Here is an 18,144-nt window from a genome sequence, read left to right as displayed (position 1 = left end):
ACTTTGGGAATGAAATTAAAGTTTCATCTGCTTTCCTGGACAAAGCATTGAAGTGGCCTGCTATCAAGGCAGAGGATGCATCCGGTTTAAAATCATATGCAATTTTTCTGCAGACCTGTCACAATACAATGCAGGAAATGAATTATACTGCCGACTTGGAAACACCATCTAACCTGAAAGTAATTGTGTCAAAATTACCATTTAAGCTCAGAGAAAAATGGTGCACTGTTGTCTGCAACATATATGAAAACCACAAGCAAAGAGCAACTTTTAGGGATTTACTGGCTTTTATTGACAAACAAGTACGAATAATGCTGGATCCAGTATTTGGAGAGCTACAAAGCAAACCATCTGACACAAAGCAAAGTTTACATCAAAACAAACAAAGGAAGTAGTTTTGCTACAGCTGTTGTACCAAATGACCAAACCAGGATTCATCCACAGAGTAAAGGGCAATTTTCAAACGCTTTGAATGCATTTATAAAACCATGCATGTTCTGTAACAAAAACCACCCCATGGCTGTGTGTGAAGGTTTCAAAACCAAGCCAAACAATGACAAGGTGCAATTCATGAAGGATAGTGGATTATGTTTTGGATGCATGCAAAAGGGACATTTAAGCAAAGATTGTCAGAACCGTCTGCTGTGCAAAATATGTAACAAAAAGCACCCAACAGTCCTGCATATACAAAACAAAGGCAACCAAAGTGAGTCTCCGACTGAAGAAGATCCTGTCTTGTCAATGGCAACTAGTAGCAATACTGGGGCCAGAAAATGTGCTTTAGCAATTGTGCCTGTAAAAGTTAAGATGAAGAATGGAACAAAGTGCATAGAAACGCATGCTTTTTTGGATCCAGGAAGTTCTGCAACTTTTTGCAGTGAGGAGCTGGCCAAGCAGCTCGCTGCCCCTGGAAAAAGAACAGAAATTGTCAAAAAACAATGGGCCAAGAAAAAACGATGTCTGCATTTAAAATCATTGGTCTGGAAGTAGCTGCATTAGACAGCAACAACTTCCTCAAACTCCCTGATGTTTTTACTCAAAAACAAATTCCAGTGACATATGATGATATACCAAAACAAAAGGACCTAAGAAAATGGCCTTATCTTGAGGAGGTTGACATCAAGTCTATTGACGCTGGCATTGGGCTACTGATAGGCATCAATGCTCCAAAGGTATTAGAACCATGGAAAATCATCAACAGTGTTGGCAGTGGACCCTATGCTGTCAGAACCATTCTAGACTGGGTTATGAATGGCCCGCTAGGATTAGATGGAAGCTCAAGCAGCTATTGCACAGCCAACAGGATATCCATTGTCAGCTTGGAGAATCTGTTGATGAAACAGTATAATGAAGATTTCATAGAACACCAATATGAAAAGAATGAACCATCACGAGAGGATGTGCAGTTTTTGAAAATTGCTAATGAGTCTGCTGAACTTAAAAGTGGCCATTACCATTTCAAATTGCCATTTCGCAATGCCAGCGTGAACATGCCCAACAACAGACAGACAGCGCATCAAAGGGCACAGTATTTAACCAAGAAGTTCAAAAAGAATGCAGAATTCTTTAATGAATACAAGGTATTTATGAGTGACGTACTCACGAAAGGACAAGCTGAAATTGTTCCTGAGAGTGAGCTGCAGACAGAAACTGGCTTGGTGTGGTACCTGCCTCACCACGGCGTGTATCACCCACGTAAACACAAGCTGCGTGTAGTTTTTGACTGTGCAGCAGCTTACGGCGGAACCTCTCTGAACAAAGAGCTTCTACAGGGCCCTGACTTAACCAACACCCTCCTTGGTGCACTGCTCCGCTTCCGCTTGGGCCCTGTTGCCTTCATTACTGACATAGAGGGAATGTTCCATCAGGTGCACGTGGCAAAGGAGCATGTCAACTTCCTACGCTTTCTCTGGTGGCCTGATGGAGACATATCCAAAGCTCTTATGGAATACAGAATGTTGGTGCACATCTTTGGTGCTGTATCTTCACCCAGCTGTGCAACATTTGCCCTGCAGAAAACTGCTGATGACCACAGGCACGAACATCCAGAGGATGTGATAAGCACAGTAATGCACAATTTTTATGTTGACGACTACCTCAAAGCAGTGAACAGCACAGAGCAGGCATTGTCACTGTTGCACCAGCTGCGTGAGTTATGCGCAAAGGGAGGCTTCCATCTTAACAAATGGATCAGCAATGACCGCAAAGTTCTTGCAGCAATCCCCGAGAAAGACAGGGACAAAGAAGTACAAACTTTGGATCTGAACAGCAAGGAGCATCTTCCAATGGAAAGAGCACTTGGAACCCAATGGAATGTGGAAAATGATCAATTTATATTTAGCATAACCATCAAATCACACCAGCTGACCAGAAGTGGAATTCTTTCTGTTGTCTGTTCCATCTATGACCCCCTCGGTTTCTTAGCTCCTGTTACACTCGTGGCAAAGCAGATCCTGCAAAGCTTATGCAAACTGAAACTGAGTTGGGATGAAAGAATTCCTGATGAGATCGCACTTACCTGGGAAAATTGGCATAGCATGCTTCATCTTCTCGGCACTCTGGGAGTTAAGAGGAGCTTTATCCATTCAGGCTTTGGCCAGATCAGGTCTGCACAGCTGCACCACTTTTGTGATGCCAGTGAGGTGGGTTATGGCGCCGTATCCTACCTCCAGCTCATGAATGATGATGGTGACATCCATGTGTCTTTCGCCTTCAGGAAAGCCAGAGTAGCACCTCTGAAGCCCATAACCATTCCCAGAATGGAGCTCGCTGCGGCGGTCCTGGCTGCATGTCTGGACCGTATGCTGAGAACTGAACTGCATTTGGAACTGTCAGACTCAGTCTTTTGGTCAGACAGTATGACTGTGCTGCAGTACATCGACAATACGACAAAAAGATTCAAGACCTATGTGGCTAATCGCATATCTCAGATTCACGCTCTGACAAAGGTGGAACAATGGAGGCACATCTCTTCAAAGGAGAATCCGGCTGATGCAGCTTCACGCGGCCTGTCAGTCAAAGCCTTTCTCCAGTGCCAAATGTGGTTGACTAGACCACACTTTCTTCGAACGTACAAGCAATGGCCTGAAATGACTGGAAATATACATACCATCTCAGAGAATGATCCTGAAGTAAAGCAGGAAGTTTCTGTTCATGCCACAGCAGTCTCACCCATGGAATCTTGCCCAACTACCAAACTGCTTTCGCACTTCTCAAGGTGGAGAGACCTAAAACAAGCAGTTGCATGGATTTTAAAGATTAAAGATACACTTAAACAAAAGTGTGATGAAAAGAAAAAGACAAATGTAAACAAACCTGCTGCTCCCAAAATGAAAATGGAAAAAACTTACCAGCTGACAGTGGATGACTTTGAAAAGGCTGAACAAGCCATAGTCAGTTACATACAAAGACAATACTTCTCTGAAGAAATGTCACTCTTGAGTGATGGGAAGGCTTTGAAGAAAGCAAGCTCTTTGTACAAACTGGATCCTGTAATGGAAAATGGCATTCTAAGAGTTGGCGGACGGCTGAGTAAGTCTGCATTACCTGAAGAGGCAAAACATCCTGCCATCCTGCCTAAGCATAGTCACATCTCTGAGCTCATTCTCCACTGCATTCATGAGAAGGTGGGGCACAGTGGTAGGAATCACATGCTCTCCACTCTGCGCAGGCAGTTCTGGATCCCTCATGCCAATGCGCTGGCAAGGAAGATAATCAGAGAATGTGTGACATACCGTCGCTCATGCCAAGGGCCTGGACAACAAAAAATGTCTGACCTCCCCCCCGATCACCTTGTCATGGACCTCCCTCCATTCACTTACGTAGGCATGGATTATTTTGGACCTATCGAGGTCAAAAGAGGAAGGAATATTGTAAAAAGGTACAGAGTGATCTTCACATGTTTAACATCCCATGCTGTTCATCTCGAGGTGGCCCAAATGCTCAATACAGATTCCTGCATTAATGCCATAAGAAGGTTCATCTGTAGGAGGGGACAGGTCAAAACCATTAGATCAGACAATGGAACTAATTTCATAAGTGCACAGCGTGAATTGAAGCAAGCCCTAAAAAACTTGAACCAAAGTAAAATCCATACCACACTAGCCCATGATGGAACACAGTGGAGCTTTAACCCTCCGCATGGAGCACACCACGGTGGAGTCTGGGAGCGTTTGGTGCAGCAAGCTAAAAGGATCCTGTGTTCTGTCACTAAGCAGCAAATGGTTGATGACGAAGTCCTCCATACAATATTCTGTGAGGTTGAAGCAATGCTAAATGACAGACCAATTACACCATCTAGTGATGATCCAAATGACCTTGAAGCGCTTACACCGAATCATCTCTTACTACTAAAAGGAAAACCAATCATCCCACCTGGTTTGTTTAGCAAACAAGAATCATATGGAAGAAGGCGCTGGAAACAAGTTCAGTACCTCAGTGACCTCTTTTGGAAAAGATGGATAAAAGAATATCTACCCCTTATGCAAAAGCGCCAGAAATGGAACAGGCCCCATAGAAACTTCTCTGTAGGAGATTTAGTTCTTTTAGTTGATGAGTGTGCCCCAAGAAATTCATGGCCCCTAGGGCGCATTACAGAAACTATGAGGGATGCCAAAGGTTTTGTGCGCAAAGTACGTGTTAGAACACAGAGCAGTGAATTGGAGAGACCCATAACTAAGTTATGCCTCTTACTTGAGTCAGATTGAACTGACAGCCTAAGTTTATTGATTATGATTTATGTTTGAAATGATGGACAATTGCATCTACTGGACTCTTTTGTCGAAGGACTTTTGTTTTTGCACTTCTTGGACCTTTTTTGTCTGAAGATTTTTGCCTTTTTTAATATCCTTTTTTTTTCTCTCATGAACTTTAAAAAAAAATCAAAGATGGACATTGATATGCACTGGACTTTGGGTTTGGGGTTGGTGTGCAAAACACAATATGTAATGCTATGGTTGATACTGCATGGTTTATTATGAGCAATGTTTGGACACTGTACATGGACTCTTAGCAAATGGCTGCTCTGTGAATGATGATGATTTGGTAATTTTTGTTTGCTTAAAATTAGGGGCCGTTATGTTACAGCCATTTATGCTTTTTATGTTTTGTTTCACAAAGATAATATTTTGGGCTGGACATGTGAATATGTTTCGTTATTGTGGATGGACTAGTTGCTAGATTGTAGTGGATTATTATTTAGTTTGACTTTTATGTTTTATGGCTTTTATGTTTGTGGCTTTAAGTATGTCGTACACCTGTGAGTGATGTCATGCGCCAAGTGACTTATAGCCGGGTCTTTAAGTTTGGCGGGGGAGATGGAGCCCGGTTTCTAACACTATTTTGACCATACTTTTGTTACATTTTCACCATTTTTACAATTCTTTTGTTTACCTTGGACTCTTTACTTATTTTTCATTCAGTTTTCATTCATAACTTTTATCACACTGGACTCAATAAATTATTTTCTTAACCGTGACACGAGTATGCGTGAAATCCAAGCCGAGGCCTAGCGTTTGCCATCAACGTGGAAAACTTTGGAAAAAATCGCTATCACAAGAGGTGAAGACATGGGCGTAAAAATGCGTATGGACGGTATGGACGTGTCCATACCAATATTCAGCTGAGTTTAAAATGTCCATACCATTTTTGAATGGAGAAGCCACGATGTGGGAAACGCTGAATAAAAACACCAAATGCTGTATCGCTTCCAGCTGATTTTCAGTTGTGAACAGACCTCTCAAAGACGGCTGACTATTGGTGAGGACAGGTAAAAAAGCTTTATGAAGCTTTGATTGGCCCACCTCCCGTTGCCTTGACGTTGCTATGTTTTTTTGTTGTCATTGGCTGCAGGGCTGCTGACAGCTTTGGCTGGGCCCGGGACAAAATGTTCTGAATGGGCCCCCCCGGGCCAACCCACACACACACCCACCTCTCTTATCCCAGTCTCTACTCACGCGATTGGGGTGCTCTTGAAGGAGCAGCGATGGACGGGGGATTTCGGGCAGGGCTGGGGGAGAACATAGTATACTGTGCGTGCGTACTGTCCAGTGTGAAAAGCAGAGAAGAACACACCGCTTGAGAAACGGCGGGATATGATTGCGGGCTAATGTGAATATTCTTAGCTTCAATCAGATATATGAAACACAATGTTATTAAGCCATTGTGGTTATGAAATGATTCAATGCCCTGTGCATTTGATATGGTGTTCAGTGTGACTTGCTCTCCCCTCGTTTGTAACATTAATTGCGTGCCTTGGTTGGGGTTACTTTACGGGGCTGGAAAAAGTTGGCTGTGTCTTACCTGACTCAGCTGCCCCACTGCCTTTGCTAGTACCTGCTGCATCATCCGAATCTTTTTTAAAATATTTATGCAGTGAGCCCCTGAGTCTCTTGGTTTCTTCCTCTCTTTTTCTCTTTTCTTTTCTGTGCTCCTGACTTGTGCATGTTGGCAAATGGCACGCACGCTGATTGTCGAAGCGCTATGATCGAACGATGTCATTTTTTCCCCCTTAAAGGTGGAGTACGAGATTTTGGAATAACAGTTCCCGCAAGCCATATTTTGAAAAGAAACCCGCCCGCCCTCGCCATGCTCCCACCCCCCGCATCTCCACCCCTCCTCCCCCTTATAAAGCCTGAGAAAATCAGCCTTTATAATGGGTGTCTATTGCGTTACGCACCAGTGGAGCTCGTTAAGTTAGAGTGTAGAGAGCTTGGAAAAATAGCTCAAACTTTCTCATTTAAACTGTGTTTTCAGCCCCAATTTTCACTCCCCACACACAATTTTCTCAAAAGTAGTAGCCATACTTGTCCTGATTCACACAATGTGTCTACCTACACAATAGGACTTGCAGTTTTTGAATGAGAAGCCTGAAAGTAAGGAGAGAACAGGCGCGCTTCCCCATAGACTGCCATTATAAACTTGGCAGAAAAGTCACTCGTTTTTAACTCGCTCTAGTGACCTCATTTTTTACACTACAGACAAAGAAATTACATCAGTGTGTTCAGGAGAGCCTTGTGGCGCTCACTGTGAAAGAATTTTGTGAATATCTCCTTCCGTTTTCGTGTAAATCCCCGTTGTTTGGAGGGAGCGCACTGAGAAAATCCTGTGACACTCTGCTCGCAGCACATGGGTTGGGGGAGGGGCTGCTCGCTCTCTCTCACACACAGAAGGGACGGGCTGAAAGAGTCAGACCAAACCATTTTTGCATGAGGGGTGGTAGGGGGTTCTTGACGCCTTTTTCAAAGACAATAAAGGCAAAAGATCTAGAAATCATTTATTGAATGCAAATATAGCACAGTTCTCCCCCAAATCAACACATTTTGAAATGAAATAAAATAATCGCAACTTCATGAGAGCCCAGATCTGCCCCCCCCCCCCCCCCCCCATTCCTGGGCCCGGGACAACATACCTGTTTGTCCCCCCCTGTCGGCGGGCCTGATTGGCTGTAAGCAGTAGCAAGCGGTAAAATCAGCATCCAGCTCGCTGCTACAGCAAAACAGCACACAGGCAGTGATGTCGGGCAATAAAAGAAAACGTAAGGAGGACATAAGACATTATTTTACCCAGTCAATGGTAAGCTATTCAAAACAAAATATTTTGTCCAAGAGTTGGGTAGTAAATAGGCCACATTTATGAAGGTAGGATAGTGCCATATATCCGAAGAAGAGCAGACTATGATTTGCACTTGTAAAACCCGTAATTCGCAACTTGTGAATGCGCATCTCAGAGTTTGTAAGTGTAACTTCAGATCCACACATCTGCAAAAAGCAAACTGCAAGCATATTTCGCAACTTGTGAAAGCGCATCTTCGAATTTGCACTTGTAACTTCAGATCTGCAAAGCTGCACAACACGATTTGCATGTGCAGGTTCCTATTTGCTCGCTCAGTTGCGTCATCCTTCTCACGTGATTTTTGGCACGATTCACTCGGATGGATTTGAAGGAAACGATTTGCGCACAGAGACCAGGAATGCCTGTTCTACCACTTTTGTCCAGGAGGTGGCAGTGTGGTTATTGGCCATGCAAAGTCGTATATAGGGATAATATCTCAATAAACGGCTCTGTGGCCATGAATCTTGGTCTGCGACACGGCACCACGAAAGCATGGAGGGAAGAGGTGTTCAACAACGTGTAAGTAACATTATGGTTTAAATGTCTTATAGTTAACTAACTCTGTAATATACACGGTTAGTGAAATTATCCTATTTGAGGTAATGTGCACGTAAAAGCAGCCTTGAAGAATGAGGTAATTAGGCTATCTTGACAGGCTAAGTTGGCTAACTATATTGTAATACACGTGTAGTAACATTTACAGTTAGCGAAATTATCCTAATAGAGCAAATGTGCGAGCGATACAGCTTGAAGAGTATAGGTAGTTATCCTGAGAAGCTACATTAGCTAACTGTATATAATTGTGCTTGTAACATACGTGTAGTAGGCTAACGTTTCACAGCAGTGGCGGGCTGACCATCAGGAGCATCGTGACGATTCCCACATATGTCGATGGGCAACATTAGATTGCGAATATCCAAGTTAGCTAATCAGTCCCTCCAGGATTGCGTTGGCCGTTTTGTGATTTTTGCAGCCTAAAATATCTTGTTTCGCGGCACCCTTTAAAAATGCAGTGAATGTTGTAATGTGTATAGGCATACGGGAGCAAGTGAAAGTTTAAGTATGTGGAAACGTTTAAATTCCGTCAGTCATTACGTTTTTCACGTTTCTTTTCCAAACAGGTCAGTGTACGGGATGCAGCACAGAACCTCCTCTCTGTCTTGCAACCTATTGTCCAGCAATTGGCAGATGAACCTGTGGGAACATCTCAACCGCAAAGTAACCTAACTGCAGGGCAACAGCCTACAGTTCATCAGGAAATGACCAGGTTTGACCTTTGAAAATCATATTAGCCAAAATAAACTGTTCAACAAATGAGGAGGAAATAAACACCATCCACTTTGTGCACATGCACCTGTCCCTATCTTGTAATACTCAGTGGTAATATTTGTGATTGCTGACTTTGTATTTTTGACTTGTGCTTTTCTGATACTAACTCAGCTGAACTTTGAATACTCAAATTTACACCCTTGATATTTCATCATGTGAAAGTTGTCACAGTCAGTAAAATGGGAGCTGCAGTACTTCAACACATGAATTGAATAGAAATATCAATGACTATACTACAGCTGCAAAAAATGGTTTCTTAAGTCAACAAAATGACTGAATGTCTTTTTTTTTTTTCAGGTCATTTCCTGGATTGTTCCAGAGAGGTCAAAGAGGTAGAAAGAGGCCATATGTTGGAGTAAGGCAAAATGTCTCGGTCTCCAAGACATGCTCTTTTATTTTTTACCTGCTTCCAAAGACCATGAGCCGCACACCACAGCCGTCTGATGAAGTATCCTATTTGATGTCAGGGCTTGGCCGGAGGAATGTTTCTATGTCAGAGGACAGTGACCATACCCAGGTACAAACTAATTTACAGCTGATCTTATATTAGCATTTCGGCCTGTATCAGATCTGTCTTGAGCTTAAGTTTTATCTTCTCTTAGATCACATCACTTCTAACCCAAGAGTTTCCCAAAATGGGGAATTTAACTGGGGGATGGCTCCTCTACAAAGCCTCAGGTAGCATTTACTGAACTAGACCTCAGGTTATTCAAATAAGATTAAAATTATTATGAAAGAGTAATATAAATCTGTGTGTGTGTGTGTGTGTGTGTGTGTGTGTGTGTGTGTTCTTTTTGTATAGGAGGCACTGGACAACGCAAGCTAAGCTTGCTTCCACCCGAAGCAGAGGGGTACTCTGCCAGACAGTTAAAAATTGCTTCTAACAATGGCAAAAACACACTATTCATTATGCCTCTGCAAGAAGAACTTGATACAACTCCCCTCCCACAAGATGACAGTTTCTTTTCAAAAATGCCGAAAAGTGACTGTAAAAAATGTGGGTCAAGCATGCCGGTGCATGTTCTGCTAGTCCACCTGGAGAAATGTCAAGGGACACTACAGGTTCACTATTTTACTAACAAACCTATAATGATGATAAATATCTGTACTTTTGTGTTCAGTGCATTAATAGGCCTGCTATTTACAACACAGTAGCCTATACAGTTGTTGACAAGGTTCATGATGAGGTGTAAATGACTTCTTGAATTTTTCTGGTGTACTTTTTAACGTTATGAATCTGTTAAATACTAACAAATATATTAATAATATAACTGTACTGCTTAGGTTATCACTACACTTATCAAGTACATAAAGTAATTTTTCCCGTAGAGGTTGTCTTTCAATAATGATGTCCCTTTTAAAGTGAAAATTCTCTCTTTGATTGTATTTCTGGAATGTAGTAACGCACAGTATGTGTTAATAGTTTCAATTTCCTTCAAAATCCAGGACTCTGAAGCATGTGATGAGATCCCAGAGGACAATGCAACATGTCCAGTGTGTTCATGTGTATTCTCCTCTGCCACAATTGAAATGCATGCCAGCATGTGTGGTGAGAGGTAAGTACTTTGATTTATTCAGTCAGTTTAGAAATGACTAAAGTTATGTACAATAGTCCATCCAAAAATAATCGAAAAGAGTTGTGTAACATACATGGTTGTCATTATTGTTACTGTGTATATCACAGAAAAATCTGATCATCAGAAACATGTGTCACACTCATGGACTTCCTTCACCACTCTCTGGACATTTGTGTTTTGGCCACTAGATGTCGCCCTTGTGGGCTAGCCTCATGTGATGTTACCTTTCCTATTGTGTCCTTGGTTGATTACTCTCACCTGCACCCTGTTACTCTGGTCATATGCCTGCCTTGCCACCCATTAGCCATTTTGTATTTAAGCCATGTGTTTCATTCAGTCGTTGCTGAGTCTTCGAGGAGAACACAGTAAGGAACTCTCTCTTGTTTTCACTGGTTTCCTTGTTCTGAAGTACCTATGCCCTGTTCCGCCTATGTTTTGCCTTATGGATCTTCTGTGCTTTTTGTGGACTGAAATCACCTTTTGGATTACCTGTTAAACTTACCTCGTGGAATATTTCTGTTTGGATTTTCTGTGTTTTTTGTGAACTGGATTTGCCTATTCTTTTCCTGTTGACCCGCTGTGCTAACTGGAATTATCTGTTTGAGAAACTGAGCTTTTGCCTTGAGTTACTATTGGAATAAACCCATGCACTAAAGACTTTTTCCTTAGCCTGCTATTGAGTCATACCATTCTCAGCTCAGTAGACTGGTGGGTTGTCCACAGATTACCACCTGGGAGACCTGGGTTCTAAGAACCGAGTGTAACATGTATATTATCTACATTTATAATCAATCTTTTACTTCTGTAGGGTAACACTTTATTTACATGTGCTACCATAAGAGTGACATGACACTACTTACTGTTTTGGAAAAAGAAACGGGTTTGTGAATGTCAGAATTACATTAATCATTGTGTTGTATTTATACTACTAGGGACATCGATCCATCAGATGGCACAGTTGGAGGTGAGTTGGAGGCCCTAGAAGGTCCATCCAGAAGTTTCTCAGTAGCAGCACCCACTGATTCTACTACAGATGGTATAACAAGATTTGTTAACAAGTGTAATTGGAAAAAATATTTATGGGATACACACATTCAATCTGACTTATTTTTCCTCACTCTACTATTTGAACAGAGTGGCAAGTAGCCTCGGACCCTGCTAAAGCTGCCATACTGTTCAGAGAGGCTCTTCTCAAAACGCATGACTCTGGACCCCCACTGTGTTTAAGGATGGATTTAAGAGAGAGCCCAGAAGACCAGGACAGGACAATTGTTGCATTCTATAAAGCACACCAAAAAAACTGGGCAGGTCCATTGAATTGCAAATTGGAGGGTAAGAATTACACAAACTTTAAAAATTATGTGCTCTATTGAATTGAATTGAACACTTCTCATGTCCATCCTAGGGGACACTGCTATTGGAGAGGGGGTGACCCGTTTCTTCTTCTCCATCTGCATGCAAAAGCTGAGATCAGGCTTTTCTTTGAACTGTGGTGAATATAACTTTATTCTGTGCATTGTTTTTGTTTTTTTTAAGAATTGTATTCAATGAACAATGTTCATCTGTTAAGGTTGGTATATTTGTCATTTTGAATGCAGGAAATGCCAATATCACTCAGCTTTTTGAGGGTGAGCCAGACTACTTGGTTCCTTTGTCATCATCACTGCTCGTTGACAGCGACCTTTTCCAGATGGCCGGAAGGATGCTGGGACATAGTTTTCTCCATGGTGGCCCAGGTTTTGTGGGAATGAGCCAGGCAATACTACACGTCCTCCTTGGCGGAAGCCCTGACGTGGCAACTGTAACCATAAAGGATTGCCCAGATGTCGACATTCGTGAAACAATCACTTTGGTGTGTTGAGTTGAAATAACTGTTGGCCTTGCATTGTCAAACGGTGAACATTTTCCAAATGTCATGCTTGCATTGTTTGTTTTTACAGCTTGATGGAACATCAGAGCTATCAGAACAAGAGAAAGCGCGTGTTCAGAATTTGGCCTTTGCATGGGACCTTCCCAGAGTAACTGAAAATAACCGAAGATGGTTATGTGAAAAAATGCTTCTTCATTCTGTGAGTCTTACTTTGCAGTTACTGTATTACTAGAGAGCAGTACTGTAGATGGAGCAAAAGATTCAATGTGCACTTAGTCTAGGCATTTAACACTTGTGCCTCAATTACAGATTTTTTCCCATTAGGGTTCCTTGGGGAGAAATCTGTCCACATAAAGACTGCCATAACAGATAACGAGTTTATTTTTAACCAACATTAGTCCTGTTAACATGTATAAAATATAAATTAATTTTCAGGATTTCAATTCTATTTTAAATGTGTTTCATATGGGTTTTTAATGGAAAAAATAAAATTATTCACAATCGCAGCATTTAGCAACAGCATTTATTAAGTGATGTTCCGTTTCATGGCCATGTCGATAGCTAATTCCTGGAACCTTATTTTATACAAGACGTTATCCATGGACCAAGGACACTGCATTCCTAACATAAAAACATTTCTCATTTTTAAAGGTCATTGGACGCACCACCAGACAAGTGAAGCAACTGCGCAAGGGTCTAAAAGAGACTCATCTCTGGCATCTCATGACAGAAAAACCTGATGTGGTACCCTTAATTTTTCCAAGGGAGAAGGATGCCTCATTAACTTCAGAGGTAAAACAAAAATGCTTAAGTGCCAAGTGCATAGCCTTTAAGGGGAACTGTGGTTGATCTCAGATCTAACTCTAACCTTCTGAAAATGTTTCAAGGCCATTCTACGTGTAATTACCTGGCCCAGTGCTACAGATGACGACTCTGAAGATGAATGTCCAGTCGAAACTACAAGTCGCATAACAGGATACCTTCGTGAATTTATTGAGAATGGTAGGTGACCAGTTATTTGTAACGTCTAAAGAATATTTTCTATATTTTACTTTGTCATGTAAACATGCTGTGTCAGTTAATGTCTGACTGTTCTCGGTTTACGTCCATGTCCACTCATAATCAGTATTAAGTGTCTTAGTATTAGTATCTTATACCATCTATATACATGCTGCAGCTAATACTGATTATGACTGGACATGGATGTAAACAGAGACCACCCAACTTCAATTTGTTCAAGAATCCATCATTTTGTAAAGTATGGTCAACAGACATCTGGTCTTTCACCTGCAGCATCCAGCAATGACCGGAAAGAACTGCTGCGTTTTTGGACTGGATGGGAGGTCTTGCCCCGTGAACTCATTGTCGCGATGACTTCATCAAAGTACCCAAGAGCAGCAACTTGTTTTGAAACACTCCATCTTCCCACTCATTACACTGATTTCAGGCAGTTTCAAAAGGACCTAGAGGCGTGCATCAAAACAAGCAACACTGGATTTGGGCTCATATAACAAGTGACAGGCATAAAGTTATTTTGATTGACTTTCTACAGTATATGCAACCTTTCATGTAATTTCATTCAATTTTTTTAAGGTTTAGGTTCTCTGGAATGACTGTTTTTGTCTTTGTAGAAGCACTGCCTGTTAAGTGTGTCAACATCTAAAAAGCGAAGAAGGGGGAAAAAAACATTAAAAGCACTGTAAAACATCAGCATGTTTATTTAAGTAACAAAAGTGGACATTAACATTGTGGTAACTACAATATTTTAACTTGCAATCATATTCTGCACCACTTGCAGAGTTGCCAGGTACTGGTCTGTGCCAAAGGACAAAGATGGAGCCGTTGGATTGACCCTTTGTTTCAACTCCTCCATTTGTGCACTGCTCAAAGGGCAAGCAATTGAAGGCACAGTAACCCCAGGGTTTGGATCTGTTCTCAGTCCACTGCTTTCCCAGTCAAGCAGGGGAATGTTTAGCACCTGAAAGTGATATTAAAACAAAGCCATGATCCCATGTGAAACACGTGTTCACTATCTTGGGATAAAATGTATATTTTAAAAAGGTGCAGTCTTCTTCTCCAATCTAAAAAAAATCTTTATGTTGGAAAACTGGTTTAGAACAGTACATTATTTCAGTCTCAAGAGCACAGAAAGGAGTGTCATAATTTGACTGTGGAACAATACAAAAATCCATTTGCCAGAATGGCAAATTGCACCTTATAGCTGTCTCTGTAGATTCTCATTCATCCAGGTCATGGTAGTCAAAGGAGTTAAGTTGTAAGCAACTGGGCTTCTTGTTGGAGCTTGAAGACATTTCACCTTTTATCCAAAAGGATTCTTCAGTTCTGGCCTGATATTGGAAACCAGGAGTTCTCACTCCAATTCACACCTTGACGGGTGACTTATGTGACCCTTTGTCATGGAATGAGGGGTGTGGTTTACACCTCCAGTGATCCAGAGATATAACTCCTGGTTTTCAAACATCAGGCCAGAACTGAAGAAGCCTTTTGGATAAAAGGTGAAACTTCAAGCTCCAACAAGAAGTCCAGTTGCTTACAACTTAACTCCTTTGAGCACCTTATAGCTACAAAATGATTAACATACCTCTGTACCCTCTGGTTCTGCTACTGGATTCCGCACGAGACCGAGATGCCACATCTGGTTTGGAGTCAGATTCCCTTCAGTACTCAAAGCATGATTGTCCCAACCTTCAGTGAAAGTGTTCAAGCTGGCTTGTAGGCGAGGAAGGAAGGTGTAGTGACAGCAGAAGAGGTGCACACTATCTGAAATGTCCAGAAGACCATCATCCTCGAGGGAATGGAGGGTGTTGTAGTAGGCACTTGTCACTGACCATACATCTCGCCACAGCCGCTCTATGCTAGGAGTACATAACACATTGACAAGACCAACTCAGTGTCACAAATGATCTGTATGAAAAGGCTCATCACTGAAATATTTCCATCTCTTGTTGAATTCTTTATCAGTTGGTTAAAGGAGGTCATGTTGGTGCATTATTGGTGTATTATTATATCATACCAGTTCTAATGAGTTACATTAGGCCCAATAAGTTATTAGTTCTGAACTTTCAAAAGTACACGTGTGCCTCTTGCACATTACATAATATGTTACACCAGTGTTTCCCATTTATGTTATAAACTGGCAGCGTAGCATTAAATCAATTTAAATCCTGATCCACTTCTAAATCAACTGCAAAGCAAGTTTATTATTGATAAGCAAAGACAATGACAAGAATTTCAATCATTGCATAGGTATATTTACATTTAGTGCATTTAACTAAAGAGACTGCGTTTGAAAGTTATCTTAGAACTTACCGCTGATTGTGCACACTCTTCCCTGCTATGAAGCTGCCTTTCCCCGTGCCTCGGACTGAAAACATCAAACGAGCCACGTCAACGTTTTCCACGCCATGGTCTCCCCGTACCCTAAGAGAGAAATTCACCAATTAGTTGTATTCATGTTTTCCAACTTTTCACAACACTGGTATCTATTCAGTCATATCTGTTTCAATGTTTATTTACCAAAAAAGCATTACCTTAATGGAAAGCCAAACTGCTCCACTGCTGCCATGAAGAAGCCCAGGGTGGTTGAGGCTAGGTTATTGGGGGCAGCCCCCAGGTACATGATCTGCACAGAAACATCAATTCACTAATGAGATTTTGCCATGCCTAGCTTTGACACTTATCCTTGATTGATTGATTTGATTTGTGCAACAGGCCTCTTGCTACTGTTGCAGACCTGCTGTCTTGCCTTTTCCCATATCACCTGGGCGTGGTTCGAGAGGGGGGTTGGTTTTTAACCATCAGCATAGTAAAAAGTTAGTAAAGTTTAACCACCTAACCAGCAAGACAAAAAACAAATCTCTTCTTCACTGCAACGTCCACAATGAGCATCGGGTAATAAAATTAACTTTCAGGGCTAGGGGTAACAGGACGAGGGAAGTAAGTGTGTGTTACCCTTCCAATGTCAATTTTAGATTGTTTTGTTTAGTATAAATCAAAATCATTCCACAAACCAAAACAACCTGCCATCTTCTCATCTCACCGCCAAACAATCACCTTTTAACCACCACAGCACCATATCACAGTAAAGCACAGATATTTACCGACAACTGTCGGATGTAGTGCAACAAGTAGCCAGACAGCTGAAAGGACAGTGATGAAAATCTGGACATACAGCAAGTTGTTTTACCTTGCGTGAATATCCATCAATACCCCCAAATATGACCATGTTGTACCTGTGTATTAAAAGAGAGGCATGTTTAAAAGACAAACTGTCGAATTAACTCTATACATCACATAACTTCACCTGCATACAAAAATAAAAATATCTTCCACACAGATGTCTGTGTAGATTCTCATTGTTGTTTCACCTTTTATCCCAAAGGCTTCTTCAGTTCTGGCCTGATGTTTGGATACCAGGAGTTATGGTTGTTGTGGTCAGAATTATTATCAGAATTGTCAGAACTATCATTCTCTGGATCATGTGACCCCAACGACTCTCACTCCAATTCACACCTTGACGGGTAACTCATGACCCTTTGTCATGGAAATGAGGGGTGTGGTTCACACCTCCAGTGATCCAGAGATATAATTCCTGGTTTTCAAACATCAGGCCAGAACTGAAAAAGCCTTTGGGATAAAAGGTGAACGGTCTTCAAGCTCCAACAAGAAGTCCAGTTGCTTACAACTTAACTCCTTTGACTATCTTCCACACAGTTATGTAAACTCCTTTAGTTCGGTGGTTGTGAATATCACCACTTTTAATTAAACATCAGACATGATTAAACAAAAAAAACTAACCTGATCAGTTTGTGATTGGTGTCAATGTGCATGAGAAACCTTGGGCTCGGAACAAAGTAGCTCCGTCTCACCACACACCCAAGGTTTATCATGCGGGAATACACACCAAGGGTGTCCACCCTTGATGTTCGACCCTAACCCTTGATGCTCGGATACGATCCCACTGCACTTTGTGTCCTTCTGCCTCCAATGCCCCTTTCATCATGCGGTATCCTGCATGTGGCATCCTGGTTTTAATCTCAGACACAATCCCATCAAGCTGCTCATTTGAGAGGTTGCTGTAGGAGGCCCTAACACTAAGGTTGAACTCCTCCATCCGCCGACGCACTGTTCTGATGGACACCCCAAGTAAATCAGCAATTGTCGGTACAGGGAACGACAACTCCAACAGGCTGCTTATTTGCTCTTCAGAAATGAGTGTCTTTGGGCGCCCTCTTGCACCTTGCTCCATACTCAATGCTGTTACTTTTTCTTGATCAATCTCAGTGTTGATCGCACGGTCCAGTTCATCTATTCCTGCAATTACCTCTGCTGGAATAGTTACTTGACCTGCTATGGCACTGAGAAAAACTCTCTCCTGATAACATACAAACTGCATGAAGTCCATGTCCAGGTGTGGCTGTTGCAGGACATGTTCCAGGCGTGTAAGCAGTCTTTGAAGGACATGATGCAACAGTGCCTGTAAATAAAAGACAATTTTCCATTGTTATTGTACTATACATGATAGTCACTTAGCAAACATACATAGGTTCTGCATCAGTTACTGCACTTTTATCTCCCTTAACAATGGGATTCTCTTCCTTGATTGGCTGATGGGGTGGCCATTAACGTCGTATAAATGGCCTACCTTTGAAGTAGTCCCCAAAAAAGTAATCACCGTTCCATATCAATGCGCTTATGAATGGTAACAATAACAGTAGTAAAGTACCGGTAGCCAAA

General features: G+C 41.8%; 1 protein-coding gene and 1 long non-coding RNA gene across 2 annotated transcripts; one reads left to right on the top strand and one right to left on the bottom strand.

The window, feature by feature from the left end:
* Positions 1 to 12,297: 12,297 nt before the first annotated feature.
* On the top strand, positions 12,298 to 13,164 carry LOC132874988 (uncharacterized). The gene is made up of 3 exons (XR_009651738.1): positions 12,298 to 12,369; positions 12,458 to 12,586; positions 13,039 to 13,164. It is a non-coding gene; the product is annotated as an uncharacterized LOC132874988 (long non-coding RNA).
* A 1,816-nt stretch (positions 13,165 to 14,980) lies between these two features.
* Positions 14,981 to 17,315, bottom strand: LOC132870750 (uncharacterized). Its single transcript, XM_060904582.1, has 5 exons — positions 17,206 to 17,315; positions 16,595 to 16,640; positions 15,939 to 16,030; positions 15,718 to 15,828; positions 14,981 to 15,263 (listed from the first exon to the last, which is right to left on the bottom strand). The coding sequence occupies exons 1-5, from the start codon at positions 17,295 to 17,297 to the stop codon at positions 14,981 to 14,983; spliced, it is 624 nt and encodes a 207-aa protein (XP_060760565.1). The 5' UTR covers positions 17,298 to 17,315.
* Between the last annotated feature and the right edge of the window lie 829 nt (positions 17,316 to 18,144).

This window comes from Neoarius graeffei, chromosome 2, assembly GCF_027579695.1.
Source record: "Neoarius graeffei isolate fNeoGra1 chromosome 2, fNeoGra1.pri, whole genome shotgun sequence".
In the NCBI taxonomy this organism is placed as follows: domain Eukaryota; kingdom Metazoa; phylum Chordata; class Actinopteri; order Siluriformes; family Ariidae; genus Neoarius; species Neoarius graeffei.
Note: the sequence above shows the minus strand (reverse complement) of the source record. Positions and strands in the feature narration are given on the sequence as shown.

Coding starts and splice junctions, on each gene's coding strand:
- LOC132870750 (XM_060904582.1), bottom strand. CDS start 17,297: ATGATAAACCTTGGGTGTGTGGTGAGACGGAGCTACTTTGTTCCGAGC. Junction 16,641..17,205: donor ACCAATCACAAACTGATCAG/GTTAGTTTTTTT, acceptor TTTAATACACAG/GTACAACATGGTCATATTTG. Junction 15,264..15,717: donor AAGAGTGTGCACAATCAGCG/GTAAGTTCTAAG, acceptor ATGTACTCCTAG/CATAGAGCGGCTGTGGCGAG.